This window comes from Ambystoma mexicanum, chromosome 2p (genome assembly GCF_040938575.1).
Source record: "Ambystoma mexicanum isolate Mex_15411 chromosome 2p, UKY_AmexF1_1, whole genome shotgun sequence".
Taxonomy (NCBI): domain Eukaryota; kingdom Metazoa; phylum Chordata; class Amphibia; order Caudata; family Ambystomatidae; genus Ambystoma; species Ambystoma mexicanum.
Genome location: NC_090923.1, coordinates 963,261,992 through 963,285,336, shown reverse-complemented (window position 1 = coordinate 963,285,336; position 23,345 = coordinate 963,261,992). Strand labels below are relative to the sequence as shown.

General features: G+C 47.4%; 1 protein-coding gene across 1 annotated transcript in view; it reads right to left on the bottom strand.

Moving 5' to 3' along the window:
* Positions 1 to 23,345, bottom strand: part of ANTXR2 (ANTXR cell adhesion molecule 2) — a 491,546-nt gene that overhangs the window by 232,842 nt on the left and 235,359 nt on the right. The window contains exon 8 of the mRNA XM_069644750.1: positions 2 to 62. Within this exon, the coding sequence (XP_069500851.1) occupies positions 2 to 62 (61 nt within the window). The remainder of the gene's footprint in view (position 1; positions 63 to 23,345) is intronic.

Below are 23,345 nucleotides of genomic sequence, written 5' to 3'. Positions count from 1 at the left end.
CCTCCGGCACACACACTGGATGGCTCGACCTGCAGGACTTCTGTACAAGACTGTTTTAAGATCTGGAAAATCAAAGCAAGAAAACCAAATTACTTAAAGACGAGTCAGAAGTTGCTTGTCAGAACAATGTGGAGCAAGTGTGAAGAAATCCACCCAGGCTACATATCAACATTCAGCATCAAATCAAAGATCATATGAAAGGCGCTCCCCAGGTGCAAGCACTGAAATCACAGTATGCTGGCAAATGCCAGATGCTCCAGGGGACAAGTCATATGGCAATATACATCAGAGAATAGGGACATAATGCCAAATGCTGCTTTGGTTGTAAAACAATTAGACTAAGAAACGGTTTGGTTGTTTTGTATCAATGCATAACGGAGATCATTATTATAATTGTTATTTTATAAGGTGCGTAAGCGCGAGATCGGGAGTCGAATTTGTGTTGTGCTGCGTTCTCTTGCTTCCAAGACAAACGTTGCCCCTGTGCTATCCTTCCTCCCGAATGGGAATTAGCAAAGGACTGCAAGTTAATAGAGAGAAAGATGTGGCTTTCACTATGGCTGGAAGGAAGATGATTATTTTGTGTTTAGTTTTGTAAGATGTATAATTCCAGCATGGCACTGAGATGCCTTCAGATTGCAATATCATAGAAAAAGTGTTGCAACAATACAAACAGGTGCGGTGTGCAATAGGCTCCTTCCAGGGATGGTATTGGTGGACTCTGTAAATGTATTCAAGGCACGGTGGATAAGTATTTAAAAAAGCAAAACAAATACATTGTCATCACAATACATTGCTAGATGCTATGTTTTCAGTAGACATGATGAGAAGAGCCAAAGAGTGAATGCTTATACTGCATATCTTGTCGTCCATCTGTGGATCAGGATTTGTATAGTTTAGCCGGCGACTTTACAGCTGCCATCTGGATCATCTCTTGAGTGTGGTCCAGGTTCTGCCAAGCGTAGGAATGTTGAACTCAATAAACCTTCTGATTTCTTTCAACTGTACTTTATGACTCTAAATTAAGCTTACTTACTTAGTACACTATTTATGGAAAACTCTCATGAATTATCCAATCAGTGGAACAGTCGAGGCTGTAATTATAGTTTGGCCAAGCTGGCCCAAATCCCATCGAGGAGAGGAAAAACTTTCCACGGTTAAACTGCAGTTAACTTTGGATTCTCAAACGGTTTTATTCAGCAAACATCACATTCAGGAAGTCTGCCCCCTCTGCAGGGAGGTCGCCCCAGGTCCTCCTGGCAAGCAAGTGGTCCTCGTCCCACATGGGCCGTGGCTAAATCAGATGCATCAGGTTCCTGAAGAAGGGAGCCCAGTTTCAACACTGTGAAGATGACAAAGGAAGGCACTAGTCTGCCAAAAAGAAGAGTACACAACCCTGCGTTCCCTCCTTCCCGCATACCCGAGCATCCTCCACCCATACCAAACCAGACCCAGGCTACACACGTTTGCCTCCAAGTTGCCGAGAAAAACGGGGCAACCCATGAAAGCCCTCTTGCCATGTTGTGGGCTCAGAATGCTGTTATATTTTTGATCTATCCAGTACATGGGGAAGATGCTGCCTGGGACGTCAGGGGTTAAGCTTTCAGATCAGTAGTTTCTGGTGTGAGGTCATGCTGATTGTTTATTTATTGAGAGACCCTGCACTGCGGTGGCAGTGCTAGGCAACATCTGGAGTAGTAACCCTGTGGGAGACTACAATAACCTTGTCCTCTTGGTATTGGTAACCCACCTATTGGTATAGGTCTGCACTACACAAGTTGGTAGAGTGACTGAGCAGGCAGACTTATCTCAAGAAGGGTAAATGCGAGCTGTAGGGTGGTAACATTGAGATCCACAAATACAAGTAACCAAATAACACTTATACTCAATGTTTTCTAGTAACACCATTTTTTTATTTAACGGTCAGTTTTAAGTAAGGCTTCTTTAAAAAGGGCAATGTGCAACAATCAGAATATACTTAAAAATGCTTTCTCAGAATCAAGTCAAGCAAGTAGATACACTTTAGAGATGCTTCATACACACTTCCTACACCCTGAGGTGACTTCACTAACTAGCACAGTACTGGCATTTATATATCAATTTTTGTACTTTGCAAAATTCTGAGGTTGAAAAAGAGGAAAGGTTAATGGAAGGAAAAAGGTTAACAGGTTCTCAGAGCATGTGAGCACTATTTAAATCCCTAAATTAAGTCTAGATTAAACCTTTCCCAGCAATACAAGTTAAAACTAATGTACCGCCTATGAGGGACAGTTAGAACCAAAGTCAATGGGTTAGAAGAGTCTGCAGGAAGCCAGGACAGCCAAAGTCAATTTGAACAATGTCTATGGAGCAGAGGCACTTCTCTAGATAGCACAAAGTATTGCACACAGTTAGAGAGTTAGTCGAAAATCACTGTTGGGCCAAAAGCTGTTAGGCTTGTGAGGGTTAGGACTGAGATCAGCTCTGCAAAAAGCAGCTATTGCAAGTCTCAAGTCAGATAATGCAAGCTACAGACAAGAGGTAAGTACCCGTTAGTCAGAACAGTACCTTAGGTTAGTAAAAGAGGATCCAGCTGCCTTCTGCTCTGGTTGCAGTGATGCAGATCCTGGGTTCCTGGGCCTCAGTCGTGGGGACAAGAGGGAGGACGTCAGGAGGACTCCTGCACTACAGTTCGAAGGTTGGCAGCAGCTACGGGCTCTATTCCAATCAGCGGCACTTCGTGGTTTCAGCTACCGGGAAATAGCACCACCGTGGATCTTGGACACTTGATGGGCTTTCCTTGCTTCTGGAGTCCAGCCCTCTGGTGAGGTGACGCGGGCTTGGGTCGTCCTGCTTCAGGAGGGCCCTCAGGATCTTCCTGGAGGTCTGGTCCAGCTTAAAGACGATTCACTTGATTCTGGATTTCTTGACCCCTGGCGCTTAGTTCCAGCAGCAGCAAAGAAGTACAGCCAGCGGGGGAAGGTCTTCCAGGAAAGGTCGTCTTGGGGTCAGTTGGTCCCACCAACCCAAGGGAAGAAGTTGTCCGTTCTGGGGCTTCTCTAGTTGATTTGGAATTGGAGTTTTAGCACTTCAGCAAGGCTTCACCGGGCTGTTCAACGGTCCAGGAGGATGCAGCAAGCTTCTCTACAAGATTCCTTCGTCGGATGTTTCGTCCAGTGGTCGACTCTGCCTTCTGCTCAAGAGACCTCACCTTTTATGCAGGTTTCTCCCATTCATGCACAGCCTAGCTGTCACTCACACAGAAGGGGGCCAGCCAGCCAGCCAATCAGCACTGGGTGCATACAAGTAACCAAGGAGACTAAGGACAGGGAGTTTCAGGCACCTCCCTCGCTTCCTGCCCTGCCAGACACACTGGACCCAGAGGCGGGTTTCAGTACTGAAGTTCGCCAAAGGCAAAATGAACTAAAGGGTTAAACCTGGTTTGGAGCGCAGAATAAAACCCAACAAAGAACTCACAATGGCGAAAAAAAGAAGACCAGGGCCATTTTCACACAATGGTCACCCGTGGGTGCTATACTGCAGTTGAGGATTCAGCCTCTGGCAAAAATGCACAATGGTAGGAAAAATAAACCACTCCCACCAGCCATTAAAGGTAGTGAGGGTAACATAAAAAATGTTACATGATTAAGTAGGAAAATTGGATACTAAGTAACCCCCCAGCACGCCACATAAGATGGGGTGTGCCAGACCTACATAGAAAAAAGTTAAGCAAAGTCAATTTCACTTTACTATTCTTGCGAACCGTAGTTCACACAAGAGAAGGTATTTAAACCTTATGAGAAATCCAAAGGACTTCTCTGTGACACTGCACTGAAGGTGCTGTGTGGTGTCACAATACAAAAGTGATGCCTATAGAGTTTGTCAAACTCCAAAACCAAAGAAAACACAGAGTCCGAATCAGATCAAAACACATGAGGGAGTGAGAAACAGGTCACTCACTCCAGGATAACAATTAAAAGTCCTAAAGTCCAGCAAAAAGCTGGGGGTCTCCAAGGTTAAAGGGAATCAGCACAGAAATGGGAATTCTCCCTAACAGTGCAATAGTGAGTAAGTTAAGGAACCTGGTTGCTTTTCCTCTGAGTTTAGGAAGGGATACAATTGCTACTGCTGTCTCTCATGAGGTTTGCCGCGCCTATCGTTGTGTTCACTGTCATTTCAACTAGAGCTTTACCGTGCAATTTGCTAGTTGTGATCCCTTTTCTCTTTGTAGGTCCAGCACACACCATTTTATGTGGAGTACTGGGTGGTTACTTAGCCCCTATTCCTACTTACTCATGTAACATTTCTTATGTTACCCTCACTACATTTAATGGCTGGTGGCAGTGGTTTATTTTTCCTACCATTGTGCGTTTTAACGCAGGCTGAATCCTCAGCTGCAGTACAGCACCCATGGATGAAAATTTTGTCAAAATGGGCCCGGTCTTCTTTTTTCACCATTTCTTCTAGTTTGAGAGGTCTTTCTTGGGTTTTACTCTGTGCGCCAAACCAGGTTCAACCCTTTTGTTTGTTTTGCCTTTGGCGGGCTTCAGTACTGAAAGCCGCCTCTGGCTCCAGTGTGTCTGGCAGGGCAGGAAGCGAGGGAGGTGCCCGAAACTCCCTGTCCTTAGTCTTCTTGGTACCCTGAATGCATCCATTCGTGATTGGCTGGCTGTCCCTGCTGTGTGAGTGACAGCTAGGCTGTGCATGAATGGGAGAAACCTGCATAAAAGGCAGGGTTTCTTGGACTGAAGGCAGAGATTGGAGTCGGAAGAGTGAGCCATGCATAAGTGTATGATGACAAGATGTGCCAAATGTTAAGAGTACCTTGGCCTAACCTGGCCAGTGATGGTGTTACCTAGCCGTACAGTGCCAACAGAAATGTTATGTGTAATTGGACACATGATGGCAGTGCCTGACAAATGCCCATCCATACGCCAACACTGTTGGCCCTGTCAGTGCTTCTTCTATACCTGCCACTCCTACCCAAATGCTCTTCCGCAACTTCTCTGCCCCATTCTGTAAGCAAATACTTGTAATGATACTCCCGAGTCTCCCCTTCAGTCACACATCACGGCCACTGCTCAGGCTACTCTATATGCGCTTGCCATACACCGTACAGCCTTTATCTTACTGTTTAGCCCTTTGAGGTCCTCTGTGTTGCACAGCAGTGACTCATTGTTTTTAAAAGGAGAAGGCCCTACAACCATAAGACTCACCTTGTCCATGTCATATTCAACATTCTACAGGAGCTACATGGGCAGCCGAGCCTGCTGTGCTAGGTAGGCATTTCTAATGAAGCAACATATGAAGGTCAGATCACATATTGGGGGGAAACACACTTTACACCGGAGGACTCCTGCTTGCCGTAAGTGATCTGTCCCCTTAGCATGCACGCTTGCCAGAGACTTGTTCTTAAGAAGGTCCTTGAAGTCTGCAATATACGGTAAGCCAGATTCAATGCTGAATCCCTGAAGAGCATGTAGAATGGTTTATGTAAGCAGGAAACAGGATGCAAAATGTAGAAACACAGGCCCAAAAGGGTAAATACTTTATTTCCTTTTAAAGCGCAAGTCAGCTTAAACAGGGCGTTCGCAGACCAGTGGGAGGACAAACATCGGATATACTTTCATGTCCAACCGATGACCCCTTCCCACTCATTCAGTACAACCAAGTTACAAGGTTTTCCTGAGGCTGAATGCCAATGCTGTGTGTTTACAATAATCAAAACAGGTAGGCAGGGAAATCCAGTCCCTAGTGCAGGTTTGGCGGCATTAAGGTCTTGTAGAAAATGCAAGACGTGGGGTATTTATACTTTGTTGGTGGCACAAGAACAACCAGGAAGTAAAGGAAGAACGGAGACATTAATGTCTTCAGTGAAATGCAGGCCACGCATGGTAAGGCCCTGAAGGTACTGTCAAGTTGTGGCCATTGATAGGTTAAAGCTAGGCTCAGAACACAAACACCTTGTAATTTATACAAGACTGGGGCTTTAATGGATTGTAGGTAATTCAAAGGTGGGGATATTTAAAAGAAATGCAGGTAATGTGAGGCTGAGCATATTAATGCCTCAAAGGTAATACACATTGCACATTGGCACCCTGAGTGGGGGCGCTGGCCAAACAGGAGGCTCGGAACGCGGGCTGTACTGTATGGTACAAGCTTTTGTTCTGAGCTGCCTGGGCATCCAGGGGCCCTTCCATTCCCTGCTCCCCCTTCATCAGTTAGCACCCGCGTAGTTTCTCACACAGGTGCGAATGGTGACTTTTGTAAAAAAATAAAAATAAGAAATATGCTAACCTTTTTTGCGCAGGCCGGCGCTTCAAACTGCTGCTCTCGGACGTGCATTTGCATCAGTCATCAACCTGGAAAAGGGACTTCTTAACAGGAGCACTGCACAGCGCCAGGCCGTGTAAGAAAGGTACGTTTTTTCTTTAATTCTTTTTTTTAAACAACTCCGTTAGCACCCCTGTGTAGAGAACTACACGGGTGCTAATGGCAATATGCCCCTCGGTCGTGCCGACCCTTTCAGTAACGGCACTGCCGTCCTCGTTAAAGGACTCCCACTGCGCTGTAGCCCTTAACTTAGACAGAGGGCTGTTACCTACACAGTTGGCCCGCCACCTTAGGGAATATCGTCCCATTAATGACTTGTTAGTAATGCAAGTTTGGGGACATTAACAACATATGGGTAATGCTAGGATCCAGACCTTAGAGGTGATATAAGATCGGGGGAATAATGCCTTGTCGATGATGAAAACCTGCGGGCATTACCATCTTGTAGATCATTTATGGCCAAGGACATGAATGCCTTGAAGGTAACACATATTGCACATTACTGCCATGGTGGAAACGGTTGAGGACATTAAGAACTTTTAGGTAAAGCTAGGCTCAGGACACAAACGCCCTGTAGGTGATCTCATTCTGCGGGATGAATGCCTTGTAGGTAATGTGTGGCCCTGGTGTTGTTTGGTCCCTGGCCCACTGGATTGGCCATCAGCCGTGGCCAGGATGGAACCACTCCATGCCCACTCCCTCATGCCCCCACAGCTGTAAGGGAAGAGAGCATTTGACAACCTGCAATATAGCAGATGTTAAACAATTAAACATGAGATAAGCTAATTCCTGTGTTCCTATGAAAATCTTGTATATAATTTTGCCTTCCCTGGGGTACTCTACTTTGAGAACTATAACACACGTCAGCTTAGAAATTAAGTATCACTTCCCTCAGATTTTCCCTGCCCTTACTCTGGCTACCCACACTCAAGGAATCCACTAAGAAGACCTCCTGAGGCTAGAAGTCGGAGCAACGCCACTTCTGCATTCCAAGCCTATCCTTGGATACTCTTAACATCACAGTTTAAAGATAGCTCCTCGGTACCACATCTAACCAGAGTGATGTAGGTCAAGACAGCGCCCCTCGCCCAGAGCCCACCGCTGTGCAGGCCACATTCTGGTTCTGTTTTACCCTTCCCTTCTTCAGAACATAATGGTGAATCAGCTATGGAACCAACCTGAATGGTGAAACACTAAAGGTGCTGTACAAAGCATGGAAGGGACTATTTACACATGCTCTTACGGTCTTGATGTGGTTTGGTGACCTGTTTGGATTTTTGCAGGACTTCAATGCAATGTCTCTTTTTTTATTGTTTCGAGTACCCACTTATCTTCTTCGGTAATGCCCTCCCGCCTGCGGACGTATTTGGTTATTCTTCGCCCCTACCTCTGTACTGTGGGAGGAGGATGCCTGTAGTTCATGGTAACTGTTTGCAGGGGATGTATCGCTTGGGGGTATGCCCTTCCCCAGCCTCCTGATGTATGTGATCGATATCCTTATTGCTGGTGTTAAAACGTGTGTGGTTATTGCCACAATTTTTCTAATTTACGAAAGCGTTGAGTAAATTAGAAAAGTGGTGCCGCAGTCTGGGAAATGCCTTGCTGAACAAGGGGAAACGTGTACAGTAGATGTTAACAGCAACTCACAGGTGCCAGATTTTATCTATGGTTTTTGACATCCAAGAGATTGCCGAGAGAATAATCCTCTTGCAGTCCCTGTCTTGCATTCCGGATGGGGCATGGTCAGGCCATAAATCAGGCGAATGCAAAAGGCGAGGGTTTAATGTCCCTAGACCGCATTCTTTCTTTGTCAGAATATGGTGCATTGAAGAATTGTGTTCCTGCTTGGAACAGCACATTTCTCTTTTACACGGACCGCTGAATCTGGCCCTGTATTGGGGGGAAATGGGTTTCCTCTCTGGAATAATCTTCATCGAAAATTTCCATCACTTCTGTGATTTCTGTATCCTCTTGTGCCAGATCAGTTATGCATTTCACTTTCAACATCAAAACCTTTACTGTACTTATTTTTTACTGACAAACTGGTTTTAGTTTTAAAATGCCTTTTGAGTCTGAATGTTTTGCTGCACAGAAATGTGTTTCGGTACCCAATCGCTTAGTTGCACTTATATCGTTGCTTGTGCCTTCTCCGCACTACTGGTCTCCTGCGTATGCAGTTTCCCGCTTCATCCATCTTAATGGGACCTCATTACGAGTTTGGTGGTAAATCTGCTGAAATACCATCAATCTTATTACCAGTACCACGCCTTTGTCCTGTGATGTTACCACTGGATTATAAATGGTGGTAATTACCCTTTTTTTGGAGTCCCCAGGAGCCCGTGTGGATTTTTGGCAGCTTTACCACTGGCGGAATTACCATTACCGTGCCGTAAATCCACCAATTTGTGGAAGTGGAGGATTTACCCCCAGCAACAAGCTGGAGGTGAATCCATCACCTTTCCTCACAAAATCGGTGCATTTATTACACAGTAATTCCGCCAGCGGTAAAACCACCAAAAATTATAATTTGGCAGTGTGGGAAAAGTGGTGGCAATACAACAGAATTACAGACATTTGTGTCCCTGCACTGGCAAACTTGTAATTAGGCCCAATGTCCTGATGGCTCTTGCCTTTTGTGGTTGTGAGGTCCAATGCCACGTTTGTTTTTACCCAAGTGTGGAATCAGATTTTTTTGGGGGGTTTGTTGTGCCGATGTTAGACGCCGTCCCACTCTCTATTTATTTTTGTCTGTTTGCGTGCCTTGTTCTTCCTCACCTACATTCTTGGGGGCATCTGAGAGTGTGGGGTCTAACTTTTAGGGCACAATTTGTTCACTTTTCACCAAAGGGCTGGAATCCATCACCAAATGGGCATTGACAGCCGCTCCTGATTTGTGAGTTACAATGGGATCACCCTGTCGGCGTCCACTAATGCGTCGGACACCATTTTGGCTTCAACATCTTCCATCCCAGTGGTCTCTTCTATGAGGGGGCTTCTGCCCTTCCAGCCTCCATGGTGTACATTAGGCTGCTCAGAGTTGCTCTCGTCTTGTCTTTAGAGTGTTCGGCTTACATTGTTTACAAGCTGGGCCCTCGCTCTCCTCGTGGTTCTGTGAAAGACAGCAATTGCAAATCCCCGGCTGGGCTAATACAGGAACGGATGATAGCAAATGGTGCAAAACGTACAAGGTATTTTGTCCATGGGGTCAAAACTGCACAGATATTGGAGAGTTGCAATCATTCAACAAATGACACATTCTTATATGGCCTGTCTACCCTGAGCTGGCCCCGGTATTCAACGTTGCTCCACATAGAGAAATGATGTCCGTCCTTAGCATTTCTCCTCTCCATGACCGACACAAATGGTGGAAAAAAACAAACCTGCGGAGGGTGTCGACTGTAGGAGCAGCAGTGTATCATACGCAGTTCCTATTACAGGAACGCCCGCGTCAACACCCAAGCTAAAGCTCAAAAACAAATGAATACTCTGAGCCAATCACTAGATAGCAGACTGTGTGCTGCATGTGAGATTGAAGTATGCAGAATCCTATGGCGTGGTGTGCTTGATTATGCACAGGCGATTCACGTGTGTGCGCCTGGGCTGCTCCAGATGCTTCTGAACACTCCAGGGGATCCGTGTATGCATGTTTATGTGCTTGCTGTGCTTCCATGCCAGTTAGATTAGTGCTGAAACCCAACTGCACAGGGTGAATGAATCGGCATGGCCTCTTCTGTCTGGAAGAACACAAAAGGTCTGGCTGTTGAGATCCTCGAACGGAAGAAGCATAATGGCACCTTAAATGGATGAGCTATGCACATTGTGTCCTCTACCTGGAAGAGCTGTCGGTCAGTTCACTTATTTCTTTGGGTGATCCATTATATTTTCTACTTGATCTTTATTCTGTGACCAGGCTGACAGTTCTGGGTTTCATCTCCTACAAGAGTGGTTCTCGCTGTCATGAGTTGGGTGCAAGTTCCTCTTGGAAGATGTTAAAATGGCACATTTTAGGTGTAAATCTTAAAAACGCATGTGCCAATCTAAATATAAAAGCCATTGGCCTCATTACGAGCTTGGTGGTATCTCGGTGGTAAATCTGCCAAACTCAATTACCGTTACCGCCACTTGGCCCCGTGGCGTTGCCATGGGATTACAAGTGGTGGTAATTGCCCAATCATGAAATCCTTAGGACTCCACTGGGACTTATGGCGGATTTACCACTGACGGAATTACTGTGCTGCAGATTTTTTGGGAGGTCATGTGGAGGATTTACCTCCAGCAACAAGCTGGAGATGAATCCACCACTATTCCTCTGGAAATCGTCAGACCGTGCTGTAATTCCGCCGGTAGTAAATCCACAAATAACAGAATTACCCCCACTTTTTCCCTGCACTGTCAAACGTGTAATGAGGCCCATTAAAGAATTCCTTAATAATTGTGGGATACAAAAACAGACTTAGAATGGGAGACAGGCTGTTGTAGGGAAATGTTTTGCTGCTTTTGGTGGTAGGGGACGAATATCAATGACTAGAAACCATTGTTTTATCCTTGAAGGTTTGGGATAGGGGCTGAGGTCTTGGGGCAGTTCCAGGATTGCTTGCTTTTAGGTCATTGTATGTGTTGAACCTTAGGTAGGTTAATCATGGTTGTGACCGATTGTAAATATAAAGATTATGTGCAATTCCTTAAAGTCGTTTCTAATTGTTTGACTTTCATCGCTTTCTGTGGCATTTTGCTAGTTGAGCCAGTTGCTTGATGGTTTGGTGTAATGATGGATAACCCTGTCTACGTGACTACAAACTGCTGCTTTGATACTGGCGATTTCTGGCTCGAGGTAGAAGATTCCTGCTTCTGGAGTTGTTGGCAGATGTTAGTCATCGAAATTTGCTGCTGCTGCTGTTGGGATGCGGTTACAATTCACCTGGCTCTCCGGCTGAAACTTAGTAGCCACTGTTCTGGCTCAGAGGCTTTTATTGGATGGGAGCGCCCTGCATCACTTTTCTTTTACTCTACAGAGGAGGGCAGTAGTGAGTTTGTCTTTGATTTTAGGATGCTCAGGTTTTGCCCTTTCTGTTACCTCGAAGGGTATATGTGTCCTTATGCCGTGCCTCTCGCCAGATGACACAAGCACTGACATCGGCTGCTTCCATTGCTATCCACTGTTGGGCTCTACCCACCACCTGACACTGTAGATGATGACAAGAGATTTCTTTCTCCAAAATGGCTGCCAACTTCGAATTGGGTCCGGTCAAAACTCCAGATTGAAGGTTTCACATTGCATGCTTGAGGCTAACCCGCCTCAGTTTTCCTTGTGAACATGTGAGTGAGCTCACTGCCACTGGTGATCCAAAAGTAACTTCTGGAATGGCCAGCTGCATCTTAAAACCTCTGAGAAACAGCATCACGTGAACAATGCATTGCTGCTCTTTTGCACCGTTTCAAAACTCCTGAATCACGTGTACCACCTCGTCCTGTGCAAACTACCCTTGCTTCAAAAGCACCACGTTTGACATTTTCTTACTGGGTGGATACAAGGACGAGGACAAGGCAAACAGCCCTCAGGACAGCACCAGTCAAAGCACGGATGTACAATGTTGAACTTTGTCCATAGTATTTTACACTTAACTGAGCTTCTGCCCCCAAATAAACAGTTGTCCAAGGCACCAATTTTCAGCTACCGATGATATGAAAGATCCTGCTCTAAACCAACCACTGAGTAGAACTCAACGGATCCCAAAAGATGCCACACTCTAACAAGTAAGCAATCAGTCTCAGGGCTGGCCCTGAGAAATCAAGAACAGACCATTTTCTCTTAATAATGAAAAGCCACCAACCTTGTAACCAACCGCCCCCTGCGCCCCCCCATCTGCACAACTGCAACCTAGGAACTCCCAATAGAGCTCCCTCCAAATCTCCAAGCAGAGATTTGGAGGGAGATCCTTATCCTCAGCAGATGCCCCCTCTGGAATAGCCTCCCTGCTGCCCTGCACCTTGAGCCTGATCTTCATTTCTGGAAACTCTTCAAGACCTTCCTCTTCTCCTCTTCCTTCCCACTCCCTCTCCCCTGCTAACCTAGCTCTGTACTCTTCCCCCTCCTCTTCCTTACAGTTTGCTGACTGGCCGCCTGGTGTACGAGTCTCACTGGTCCCAAGCACCCCCACCAGCCCTCTCCCACACTTGCCTCAGGGTCCCACACCCCACCCACCTTCACTGCACTTCAGAAACAACCCAAGAGAGTGGCCCTCTCTGCACTTACCCCAGTCCCCATCAATTGGGTGCACTTGGACCTCCCCCCTCCCTGTGACCGTTGTGTGCACTTGCACGATCTGAATGCACCGTGCCTGAAGATCGCCTGTCTACTCTCCCTTGTCTTCACCCCTCAATTGCACTAAAGAAACTGCAGTATCGCCGTCAGGCCTATTTGCTGTGTCTCAACTGCTTAATATATTATACGCACTTACTCTGCCTGCGCAGACTATTATCATCTCAGAATTTCAAGGGCTCTTATTGTTTTTCCCCATGTTCCCACCCTCCTTCAGCGCTTTAAAACACTTGCCTGTGTATAGTTGTTTTATAAAAAACAATACCATACCAAGCCCATGAAGCCTTCACCTAATTCACAGGGACATTGCTGAGCGCGTCTTCCAGGGTACACATGCCTCCTTCTGCACCACGTTAAGGCACCATTTCCGCCTCCCATACAGAGTCACTGCCCCAAAGTACATGCGTAACGGCAACAGCCTTCCTGAGAAGCTGCACTGCGATATGTGTAGTCAGTGGTGGAAATGGAAAAAATGTGGTGGGGGATCCCACAACACAAGGACCGTTGTGGGGGATGAGTTTGGGGGGTGGGGGGAGGTGGTGCCCGGGGGGCGTGGTCTAGAGAGGTCGGGCTCGTATGCTCGAATACTTTCGAAAAAAAAATTAAAAACAAAAATTGCGCCCGCGACGGCAGCATTGTCTTGTACCGCCGGCTTTGTCACTGGTGTGTAATGCACAATGAGCATTGTGCATTACACACTAGTGCTAAAGCCGCGGTAAAAAGCAATGCTGCCGTCACGGTCGCTTTTTTTTTCTTTTTTAGTTTTCCAGCAGGGTTCATGGGCTTGGGCAGCTGACTCTGACCGGATCCTGAGATCCTGCTACACATCTGGTGCCGGATCTCGGATCCCCCGAGAGCCGGCCCAATGACCAGCACTGTGTGTAGTGCTTTAGAAAGCACCTGAAACAAATGCATCAACGCACGAAGGCTCTCCTGCATGTCTTCTCACCGGTAAACAAGCGGTCACCTTGGGAGGAAGGCCTCGCAGGATCCAGCTGTGTGGGCGTCGGTTGGAAGCAGTCCACTGAGTGGTCCCGGCAGCACTGCAGCCAGATGTGGAAAGCGAACACTGGGAATTACTGAGGAAGGGAGAGAATCCCAAACACGCAGCTGGATGCGCTGGCACTGCACTCCGAGTGAGCTCAGCCCTGCAGCCAGATGAGGAGAAGTCACGACTGGGACGAACTGGAAAGCGTGCGGATACCTCATTAATTCCAGCGGCGAGATTGGCGTCATCTTCAGTATCCGCAGATCGCGCCTGCGCTGATGATGCTGGTGCCATTATGCAGAGGTGTTGGACATATTTTGGATTGTCAGACGTACAGTCCTTGCAAAGGTTTTGGAATGGTAGAGATCTCGTTGTTTGGGGCGTGGCTATGATCGCATTCTTGAAGTCGGTCTGGAATGCCGCAGCCCTCATTCTTGAAAAGGGTTCTGGATCGCAGAGATCTTGTAAACGCTTCAGGATGATAGAGTTCCCGTTGTTGAAAATGGGTTCAGGATGGACATGATTTCATCCTTGGAAAGAAATGTTCAGGATGCTCGAGATCTAATCATTGAAGAGGGGGTTAAGGGCTTATTCTTGGAAAGGGTTGGGGATGGCTGACATACTTGAAAAAGGTTCTGGGATACCAAACATCTTGTTCTTGAATAGGGTTTGGGATGGCTGGGATCTCATTCTTGAAAAGGGGTTGGAATGGTAAACATCCCATTCTTTTAACCCCTTAAGTGCCAAGCTATTATGCAAGTCTATGCAAAAAGGACGAGCATAGTCGTCCTAGGCTCTTAAGAGTGTTCAAGATGGACGAGAGATCATTTTGAAAAGCATTTGGAATGGTTGAGATCTTGTTCATCGAAATGATTTTGAATGTCAAGAATCGTGCTTTCAGAAAAGCTTCTATCAGGGCCATTGTTGGTATCAAATAGAATAATCTGCCGGCCTGCCAGATTTTTTGTTTTGGGGATTACAGATTCTTATGTGCCAAGAGTATAGATGTGTGTTTTGGGAGAGAAGGGGAATGCCCTGAGAGGAGAAGCAGGCATGGCCTGGTGTGCAGGCATACATTGAATACTGTCCCACCCACCACAAACAGGGCTACTGCAATGGCTACAAGTTGCTCCACCTACTACACTTCCATTCCCTCCAAAACATGGGTGTCGATCAGCCACATCTTGCACATGGTTAATGGGTGTGCTGCATCTGATTGTAATTGTTCATTTATAACGTGCTTAATACCCAGAGGTTTCTAAGCCTGAACCCGGGGATCGAACCTGTGTTGCACCGTGTCGTCTTGCTTCCAAGGCAAGCGCGTTGCCCCTGAGCTATCCTCCTGAGACCCGCTCATGGGATTGGCAGCCCTTTAGATCCCTTTCCTATCATCTTCCCCGCCATCACCTCAGATGCCAGTCTGCTGACATTCTAGGGAATGGTGCAGTGGCAGCGCTAATGTGCAGTAAACACCAGCACACTGTGCATGGGCTCCCTTGTGTTTGCCAAACTGGAGTCTAGCGCCAAGTGTGGAGTATCCTGGTATGAACGTGTACAGTGGTTTTGAAGACCTTGAATTGAATGTTCGTGTAGGTGTGCTCATTTCACAAAAGAAGCACACAACATACCTTTCAGAAAAGCTTCTGCAGTGTTTCTGACCAGGCAACTTCAAATATCCAAAATGAAATTACTTTGTAAAGACAGGTGGAAATAGACCCACTTTGGGGCACTTGAGAGCCCAGCCAAAATGGCCGCTCTTGCCGGAGCTCCACGACAGCCCTGCACAATCCTGTCTTATCCTGCATACCGGCAGATAAGTTGTGATCAAAAAGGTGGAGCGGGAAGATGAATGTCTCATGTTGCGTGGGAGCCGCTCTGCAAATCCTGCCCTAACCGACGGCCTACTGATGTAGAGGAGTGCTGTGGCGGCTGCATCTAGGCCTTACGATCCATTCACAGCGAGCAACCAGGCCCGTGGCGTGGACAGGTGATCACTTCCCGTGATCGGCGCCTGAGGAGGAGTGTCAGAGCGGGCTGGTGGGGCGGCTGAAGGCATTCGCCCACCACTTCTGCATGGGGCCTTACCAGAGACGAGGCCAGTGATCGGTGTGAGGCTTCGAGGACCGGTGACCCTTTAGTGGGATGGCTATACTGAAGAAGGCTCAGAGACAGCGAACCATGCTTGCCTTGAGGGGGCTGGTGCCAAACACAACATTACAGCAGCAACTCTGTCTGTTGAGCCGGTGCCTCCGGACCTACGGAGCGGGCAACAGCTGACCCTAGACACGGGCTCTCAGTGTCACATCTTTGGGTAACTGGCGGTTTTGGAACCGATGGAACCTGCGTCCTCCATTGCTGTTTCCATCATGTTCTGTGCAACGCAGAGTGCCGGTCTAGTCTTTTCATTGCGGCACGTCCGACGCCGGTTGTTTTCTTCCTGCACTTCTGGCATTCGGGCGCGTTGCAACGTCCTGAGTTCCAGTTCGTCTGCGTTAGCCTGCGTTTCTCTTGCTATTCCATAGCTCCCTCATTTTCTCTCCTTTGCTTACCTTTCGTTCTTATTTCTCGACCGCTCTCTCTCAGTTTTCTCTGCTGCCCCATTCCCGGCTTGACTCGTACCTTCTCACCTTGTTCCTCCCTTTCCGCCTGTCTCCCGTTTATTCTTTCTGCTCCCTCTTTTTTGCCTTTTTTATTCTTCCTTTCCCCCGTTCTTCTGTTTGACTTCCCGTGTACCGACCTTGCCTGCCTTTGGATTGCTCACCCTCGCCCTGTGTCTTGATATTGCGCCCAGTATACCTGACCTACGCCTGTCCCTGGACTGCTTCTTTTCCCTGTGCTGCTCAGATCTGTCCTCGTTGAGGCTCCTTCTACTACTTACCTTCCCGAGGAGTTCTCACGGGGGCTCCACTCTACATCCCGTTCTGCTGCCGGACCAGGCCACAGAATATACCTCCCGGATCTACTTCAAGAACTTCTGGATCTCGTTCTCGCCTAACCGCTCTGTGTGCACTTCCCCAGGGTTTTTTGTGCCACCGGCTTTTTCTCCACATTCAGGTGGCCGCGGAGGATAGCCACAGGTTACCTTTAAGGTGACACTGTGGCGTCCTTCCACGGTCGCCCCTATCTACATAAAAAAAGGAGAAGACCAGACCCAAAGGAAGACAAAAGCCAGCACTCCGGTGGAAAGACAGAGGTGAGGTGGAAGGGGAGGTGGGAGAGATAGAGTCTTCGGTGGAGGAAGAAGATATTACCGACCATTCTGAAACTGAGAGTCTGATGCTTTATTGGGGAAGCATGCTGGGTCGGTCCCCTCAACCCCTCCCGCTCTCTTCGCCATACGGGACACTCTGGCGCAGTTGAGGTGACAACGGAATGGACGTGAAATGAGTTGGTGGCTGACAACCCGAGCAGGTGTGACCTCTGTTGCCAGTCCTACGGGTGTGCCAGATCAGAAGAATCAGCACATCAGAAACGGTCACAGAAGGTTTGTGAGCAACAATGAAGGCCAAGAAATAAAAGAGCCTCCAAACTGAAGGTGGATTGATTTGGTTGTGTGTGAACTGCCAGATTGCCACAACTCATTCTTGGACCCAGGAAGGTGATGAAATAGGAGCCTGGGTCTTAGCACAAGGTATGCAGAGGCGTGGGGCTCACCTGCTTGGTCGGTTGGGTGGACAGCTCGAGAAGATAACTGCCGGGAAATGTCTACCCAGTTGCCCCTGTCGCAGACCTTTCTGCAGCAGGTAGAGGAGCTGGATATTAACATTTTGGAAATCCTGGGGTTCAAGTTCATCTCACGGACCAGTGACCCCGGCAATTACTGAGCCCTGCATCCTATGGGGATGGGGGATCCTCACTGTACTACGGTCCAAACTCTACTAATTTCAAATCTGGTAATCTGGTCTATGATGTCTGAAGATGGGGAAATCTGATAAGCACTAAACTAAGCTCCCCTTCGATATGTCCACCAACAGTAAAAAGGGAAGACTTCAAGGGGCGGCCCTCCTGGAGTCTCAAGAGTGCCGGTCCAATGGGGAGGTTGGAGACCTTGATGACATTGAAGAGATGTTTATACAACTGCATGTGGGGGATACATTCACTTGACACCAAACTTGACTCCCTTACTTGCAAAGTTGACCATATGAAGGTTCACCTAGACAAATACGGTGAGCGGCTAGATGAAGCAGGAACTCGGATATCGACTGTTGAAGATGAGGTGGCACCAACAACGAGGGAAATGGTCCAGATCAGGAAAGCGCTGAAGGAACTCGTGTACAAACAGGAGGACCTGGAGTGCAGATCTTGGAGGAATAATATCCAGATTCTCTGACTTCCTGAAGCGAGGGATACTCGCTCAATGGAAACACTGGTGGAATCACTCTGGGATCGCATGGTTTCTCCTCCGTTTTCCTAGTTGATTGCGGGCAGCAAATCCATATGAGAAAACCCAACCTTGTGGCCTCGGTGGGGCCGCTCATAGCACGATTACTTAATTACAGAGGCCGAGATACAGGGCTGCGACTTGCGCATGAAAAAGAGCACATGGTTTACAAAGTAGACCACATATGAATCTTTCCAGACTTCTAGAATAAACTTCAGGCCTTGAGGAAATCCTACATGGATATTAAAAAGTCTATGAGGAACAGAGGTATAAAGTATGCCATGATTTTTCCGGCCATGCTCTGAGTGGAGCACAAAGGAAAGGCCCTATTCTTCCAGTCTACAGATGAGGCTAGAGATTTCCTGGACACTCTACTGCCGTGGTCCCCTCAGTCTCCAAGCCAGGAGGGCGCACATCCATCGCCAGCCGGGTACTCGGGTTGACTATGTTTAGTGCCGAGATGATTATATGATGCACAGTAGCTCATTTCTCTTGTGATCCTTTACTGCTGCTGGATGGAAATTATGTTTGAGGGAGTGTTGTGTGGGTCCTTGAAAGCCCTCCCAAGTCAAATACGCATACATTGAAGGGTGTTTAATGGGTGGAGGTTATATACCGGCTTGTTGAGGTTCCTGCTGGAGGACGGAAGGTGGTACGGGGATGAAGTTGGTAAAGTTTTGGTTTTAACGGTTCTTGTAATGACCGCAAATGTGGCATCCATCTGTCATATCATTAGGGCACAACAGAGCTCTGTACAATTGGGGAAACCCAGTTTTGGGAGATCAGCCCCAAAGAGGGATCCTGAGGTAAACTGTCTACTATGGATAATGGCAACCGATAGCAATGCGTGGTGCTAAGGTGATGCGACTCCTAACATGGAATGTATGTGGCTTTAATTTCTTTTGAAAAGCTGAAAGGGTATTACTATATTTGGTCACGCACAGGGTGGATGTTGCTTTCCTACAGGAAACACACCTAGGTCCTGCCACGGAAGCAGGATTTGCAAAACACTGGGGCTGGCGCCGGTACTACTCTTCATACTCGTCATACTCCAGGGGAGTCTGTATTATGTTTCACAAATCTTTGGGTTTCCAGCTCAATGAAGTGGCCCAAGATTATGAGGACCTTGATAATTACGTGCATCATTCATAATTGCAGCTTTGTGTTACTTAACTGCTATGCCCCATAGGTAGACAACCTGGAGTACTTACAATGGATCGAGCATCAGTTACTCAAGACACACTGAACATGAGATCATATGGGGAGGGGATTTCAACACAGTGGTGGTTCCTGGAATGGATAGGTCCAGGGGGTGAGGGGAGTGCCCGGGTTCTCGGCATATTTCTAAGACTGACAGTAAAATACTACAGATGTGTAAATTCCACGGGCTGACAGACATATGGAGGGACAGGCACTCTGGGGTGGGGCGCTGGAATACACGTTCCAATGATCAGAAAATCACATTTTCGCCTGTATAGACTATATACTAATGTCCGGCCACTGAATCTCGGTGGGTGGTAGAATGTGAAATTTTGGCCCGCACACTATCTGATCACTCTGCAGTGTTTGTGCACATTGAGGTCCCAGCGGCGCTAACGAGTATATCACGCTGGAACTTTACGAGTGGGGTGCTGGTGGATGCACTGTTTAGGACTGAGATACAAGAAGAAATCAATAACTTCTTCAGGGAAAACTAAGGAACAGAGGCTCCTTCCGTAACACTATAGCACTATAGGAAGCTTTCAAATGTGTCATAAAAGGGAGGTCTGCAATGATAAAGAATGTGGTATTCTTAGGAACATCAGATGTGAGCCAGATGAACTCGAGAAAATGCTTAAGGGTCCAGAGAATGATGGCGATAGTGCAGATAGCCCTAACACACTTGGCCAGATTCATGAAGTGCTACAGAGGTTTCAAGAGACGGCGCATAGGGAGGTAAAAATACATGGGCAGGCGGCCTGCTGTCAGGCAATATGGGGAAGGTCAGCGGCCAGGGAAAACACTGGCTTGGATAGCGTGTTCCAAGAAACCTAGGACACATACAGATGCGATGAGAGACGCCACATGGGTGACACAAGGCACTGATGCAGGGATGATCAAAGCACTGACGGATTACTATGGCTGCGAATATACTTCAATCCTGGACGCGTCTCCCCCAATGACAGAGGGTTATTTAGACCAAAGTGCACTATACTGGTTTTGTCCACTGGCAAGTGAGGCACTGACCAACACCATTATGATACAAGAAGTCTTAGCAGCCATTCAAGCATTACTTGGAGATAAGTCGCAAGCGCCAGATGGCCTGACGGCAGATTTATATAAAGGCTTTTGCGGCAAGGTTAGCCCCACATCTTCTTCAGGTTTATCAGCTGGCAGTGGAGGAGGGGGTGCTTCCAGATTCAATGTGGGAGGCTGTGGTGACCCTACTGCTCAAGCCAGGGAAGTACCCCTCAGACTGTTAGGATATAGGCCATCTCCCTTATATATACGGACAGCAAACTATTGTCCAAGGTCCTAGCTGCCCGAATTGGCACCTATGGTGTCCAGGTATGTCAGGGTGGACCAATCCGGTTTTATTCCGGGCAGATCAACCTCATACAGACTCATACGATAATCCCAGACATTCCAGTAGTGGAGGCCCTTTTTGATGTGTAGAAGGCCTTTGACTCTATCGAGTGGCCCTTACTTTTTGCTGTGCTTAAAAGGCTTGGATCTGGTGCTGCTTTTACTTCCCTGGACTCCTTATTATATACTCGGCCTTCTGCCAAACTTCTCATCAATGAGCATTTATCCAATCCCATTCCACCGGATAGGGGTACGAGACAGGGGTGTCCTCTCCCTCCCTTACTCTTTGCGTTGGCAATAGCACCCCTGGCTGAATTACTTGGGGAACAGCATCTACACAGAGGGATACAGCTATAAACATATACGTTGGTCGCGTCACTGTATGCAGTTGGCATGATACTTTACATCAAGGACCCTGAGACTAATCTGATGACTATTATGACAGGCGTTCTGAATTTCGGCCGCTACTCTGGATTTAGAGTTAATGCTAGGACATTGGCCCTTTTTTCCGCTCACGGAATGTGTGGTGAAATTCTCAGACGGTCTGGGGGTTCCAGTGGCATATCACCAACACAAGCTATCTGAGGGTTGAACTGGCCAGGAACCCGGATATACTATGGAGGGGAAATGATGGTATGGCTTTGGAGCAGGCAGAAGAGGCGGTGAATCGGTGGAAGAAATTACCGCTCTCTTTACATGTCAGAATATCTCTTATTTAAATGATTTTATTACCCTGATTTTTGTATCTCTTTCTCAATGTTCCCTTGGTGCTGACAGGGGCCATTTTTAAGAAGCTCAAAAGTATGATTATCGGATTTATTTGGGCAGGCAAACGAGCACGGGTAGCTTGGGGGTAATTTATCACCCACTATAGAGGGGAGACGCTCCCTTCCAGACTTTGAGACCTATTACTTGGATGCACAGGCTCCATTTCTATCCCACTGGTACTCCCCGAACCCAGATAGACCTCATGTCCAGATAAAGAGAGCCTTCGCGGCTCCGTCCCTCCTAAGGGAAGACCCACCAAGGCACGGAATATGGTGGAATGCACGTGCATAGCCTGATGGATGAACTACCTCTCTACTCACCGCTCCTTCCCATCACTCATATTTCAGAGGTTCCACTCACTAAGGAAAGGCTTAAGTACAAAGTATGGCCAAACTGGGATTAACCAGCTTCCCTGATATATTCCCTGATGGCCAGTTCATGTCTCTTGATAGATTCAAGGAACTGGGTAATGTCGCAGCATTGGACATATTCCTTTACTTTAGATTCCGTACTGTGCTAAGGTTCTTTTTGGGTTAATTCCCAGTTCAACCAAAAACGACACGCCAATTTCACACCGTCATCAAGGTGGCAGGTGAGGGCAAGCTGACATGGCGCATTTACTCCGAGATAATAGAGAAAACAGTAGGGTGGTCGGAGGAAGCACATCATAGGTGGCAAGAGTCTTGGGTCAGCCGACTAAGGGTGGAGGCACTGCTGCGCACTAGCTAAACAGGTCTCCCCTTCCTGAGTGGTACTATTGTGTTACACGAGGGAAGTGCTCGGGCATTTGAGGCATCTGAGAGGACTGTCACTAGTGTTGACAAAGCGACAAGTTGTAATGGTGTGGGGAAGGGGACCTCTGCCCCAAAAGGGAAGCTGGATGCGCGATATAGCGTATTGTCATGACATAGAACTGGACTAGAGGGACATGGTAGCAGCAAGTGCCAGGCCTAAAGACATCTGGGGCCCTTATAAAAGCGACCTGATCCCCAGATCACTGAGTTCTCCTGGCAGTTCATTATGCAGGGAAAGTGGTTAGACGTGGGATAGTATATGCTTGACTGGGCGGAGCTCACATGGGCTGGATAAAGCTCTACATGTATACTAGGTATCTTGACGATAACCCATGTGGCTGGATGCTCTTTAATGCTATAGTAATGCTGTCTTTTGTTTTGTGGTTTCATTCGTTTTTTTTTCTTACAAAACACAATTAAAGAGAACTTTTTAAAATAAAAAAAGGAAATATGTTGTATAATAATGAGGATTCAGCATGCTTGATTTGACAACTTTATTAGTTGTAATATAGGAACAAGTAAGTAACAATAGAACTAAGTGCATACAATGTTCATGGGCTATGGGTTGAAGGTAGTGCAGGACTTCGGTGTCCTGGGCTGCTCATGAGTTCTGTGTCAGTCTTTAGTCCCTTATGAGGAGGAGTGCCAGGAGCGTGACCTGCTCCGTTTGTTGGCGCCTTCAGAATGATGTTTGCCGCTTTGCACAGCTGTTGCACTGTATGTGGGAAGTCTTGCGAGACTACGGCGGTGCCGCATCTCGTGAACTCTCTATAAAATAGATCCGATCTTCCCAAGGAGATTATAAAAGACAAAAGGCCCGTAAATCCTGCACAGCCCACTGGAAGCCCCCTCTTTAGTCCAATGATGCATGGGCGTAGGACATGGGGGGGACAGGGGGACCACATCCCCCCCACAATTTTAAGTGGGGGGATATAATGGCATTTATCCCCCCCCCCAGAATATGTAAGTAGATGAGGCAGAGGTAGAAGATAAATAGGACTTAGTTCAGGGAGAAGTAGAAACAGGCCTGGAAGTGGAATGGATCGGAGATTAACACGCTGCAAAACGTGTTGCTCAAGCCAAGCGACACCCATGGCTTCTACTCTCTGAGTCTCTTCCCTGGTTGCACGCATAATGTCCCTCCCATATCGCTGGGGTCTCCCCTGGGGCATGTGCCTATATCACACTTGGGCCCCAGACACGCATGAATGGCACGAG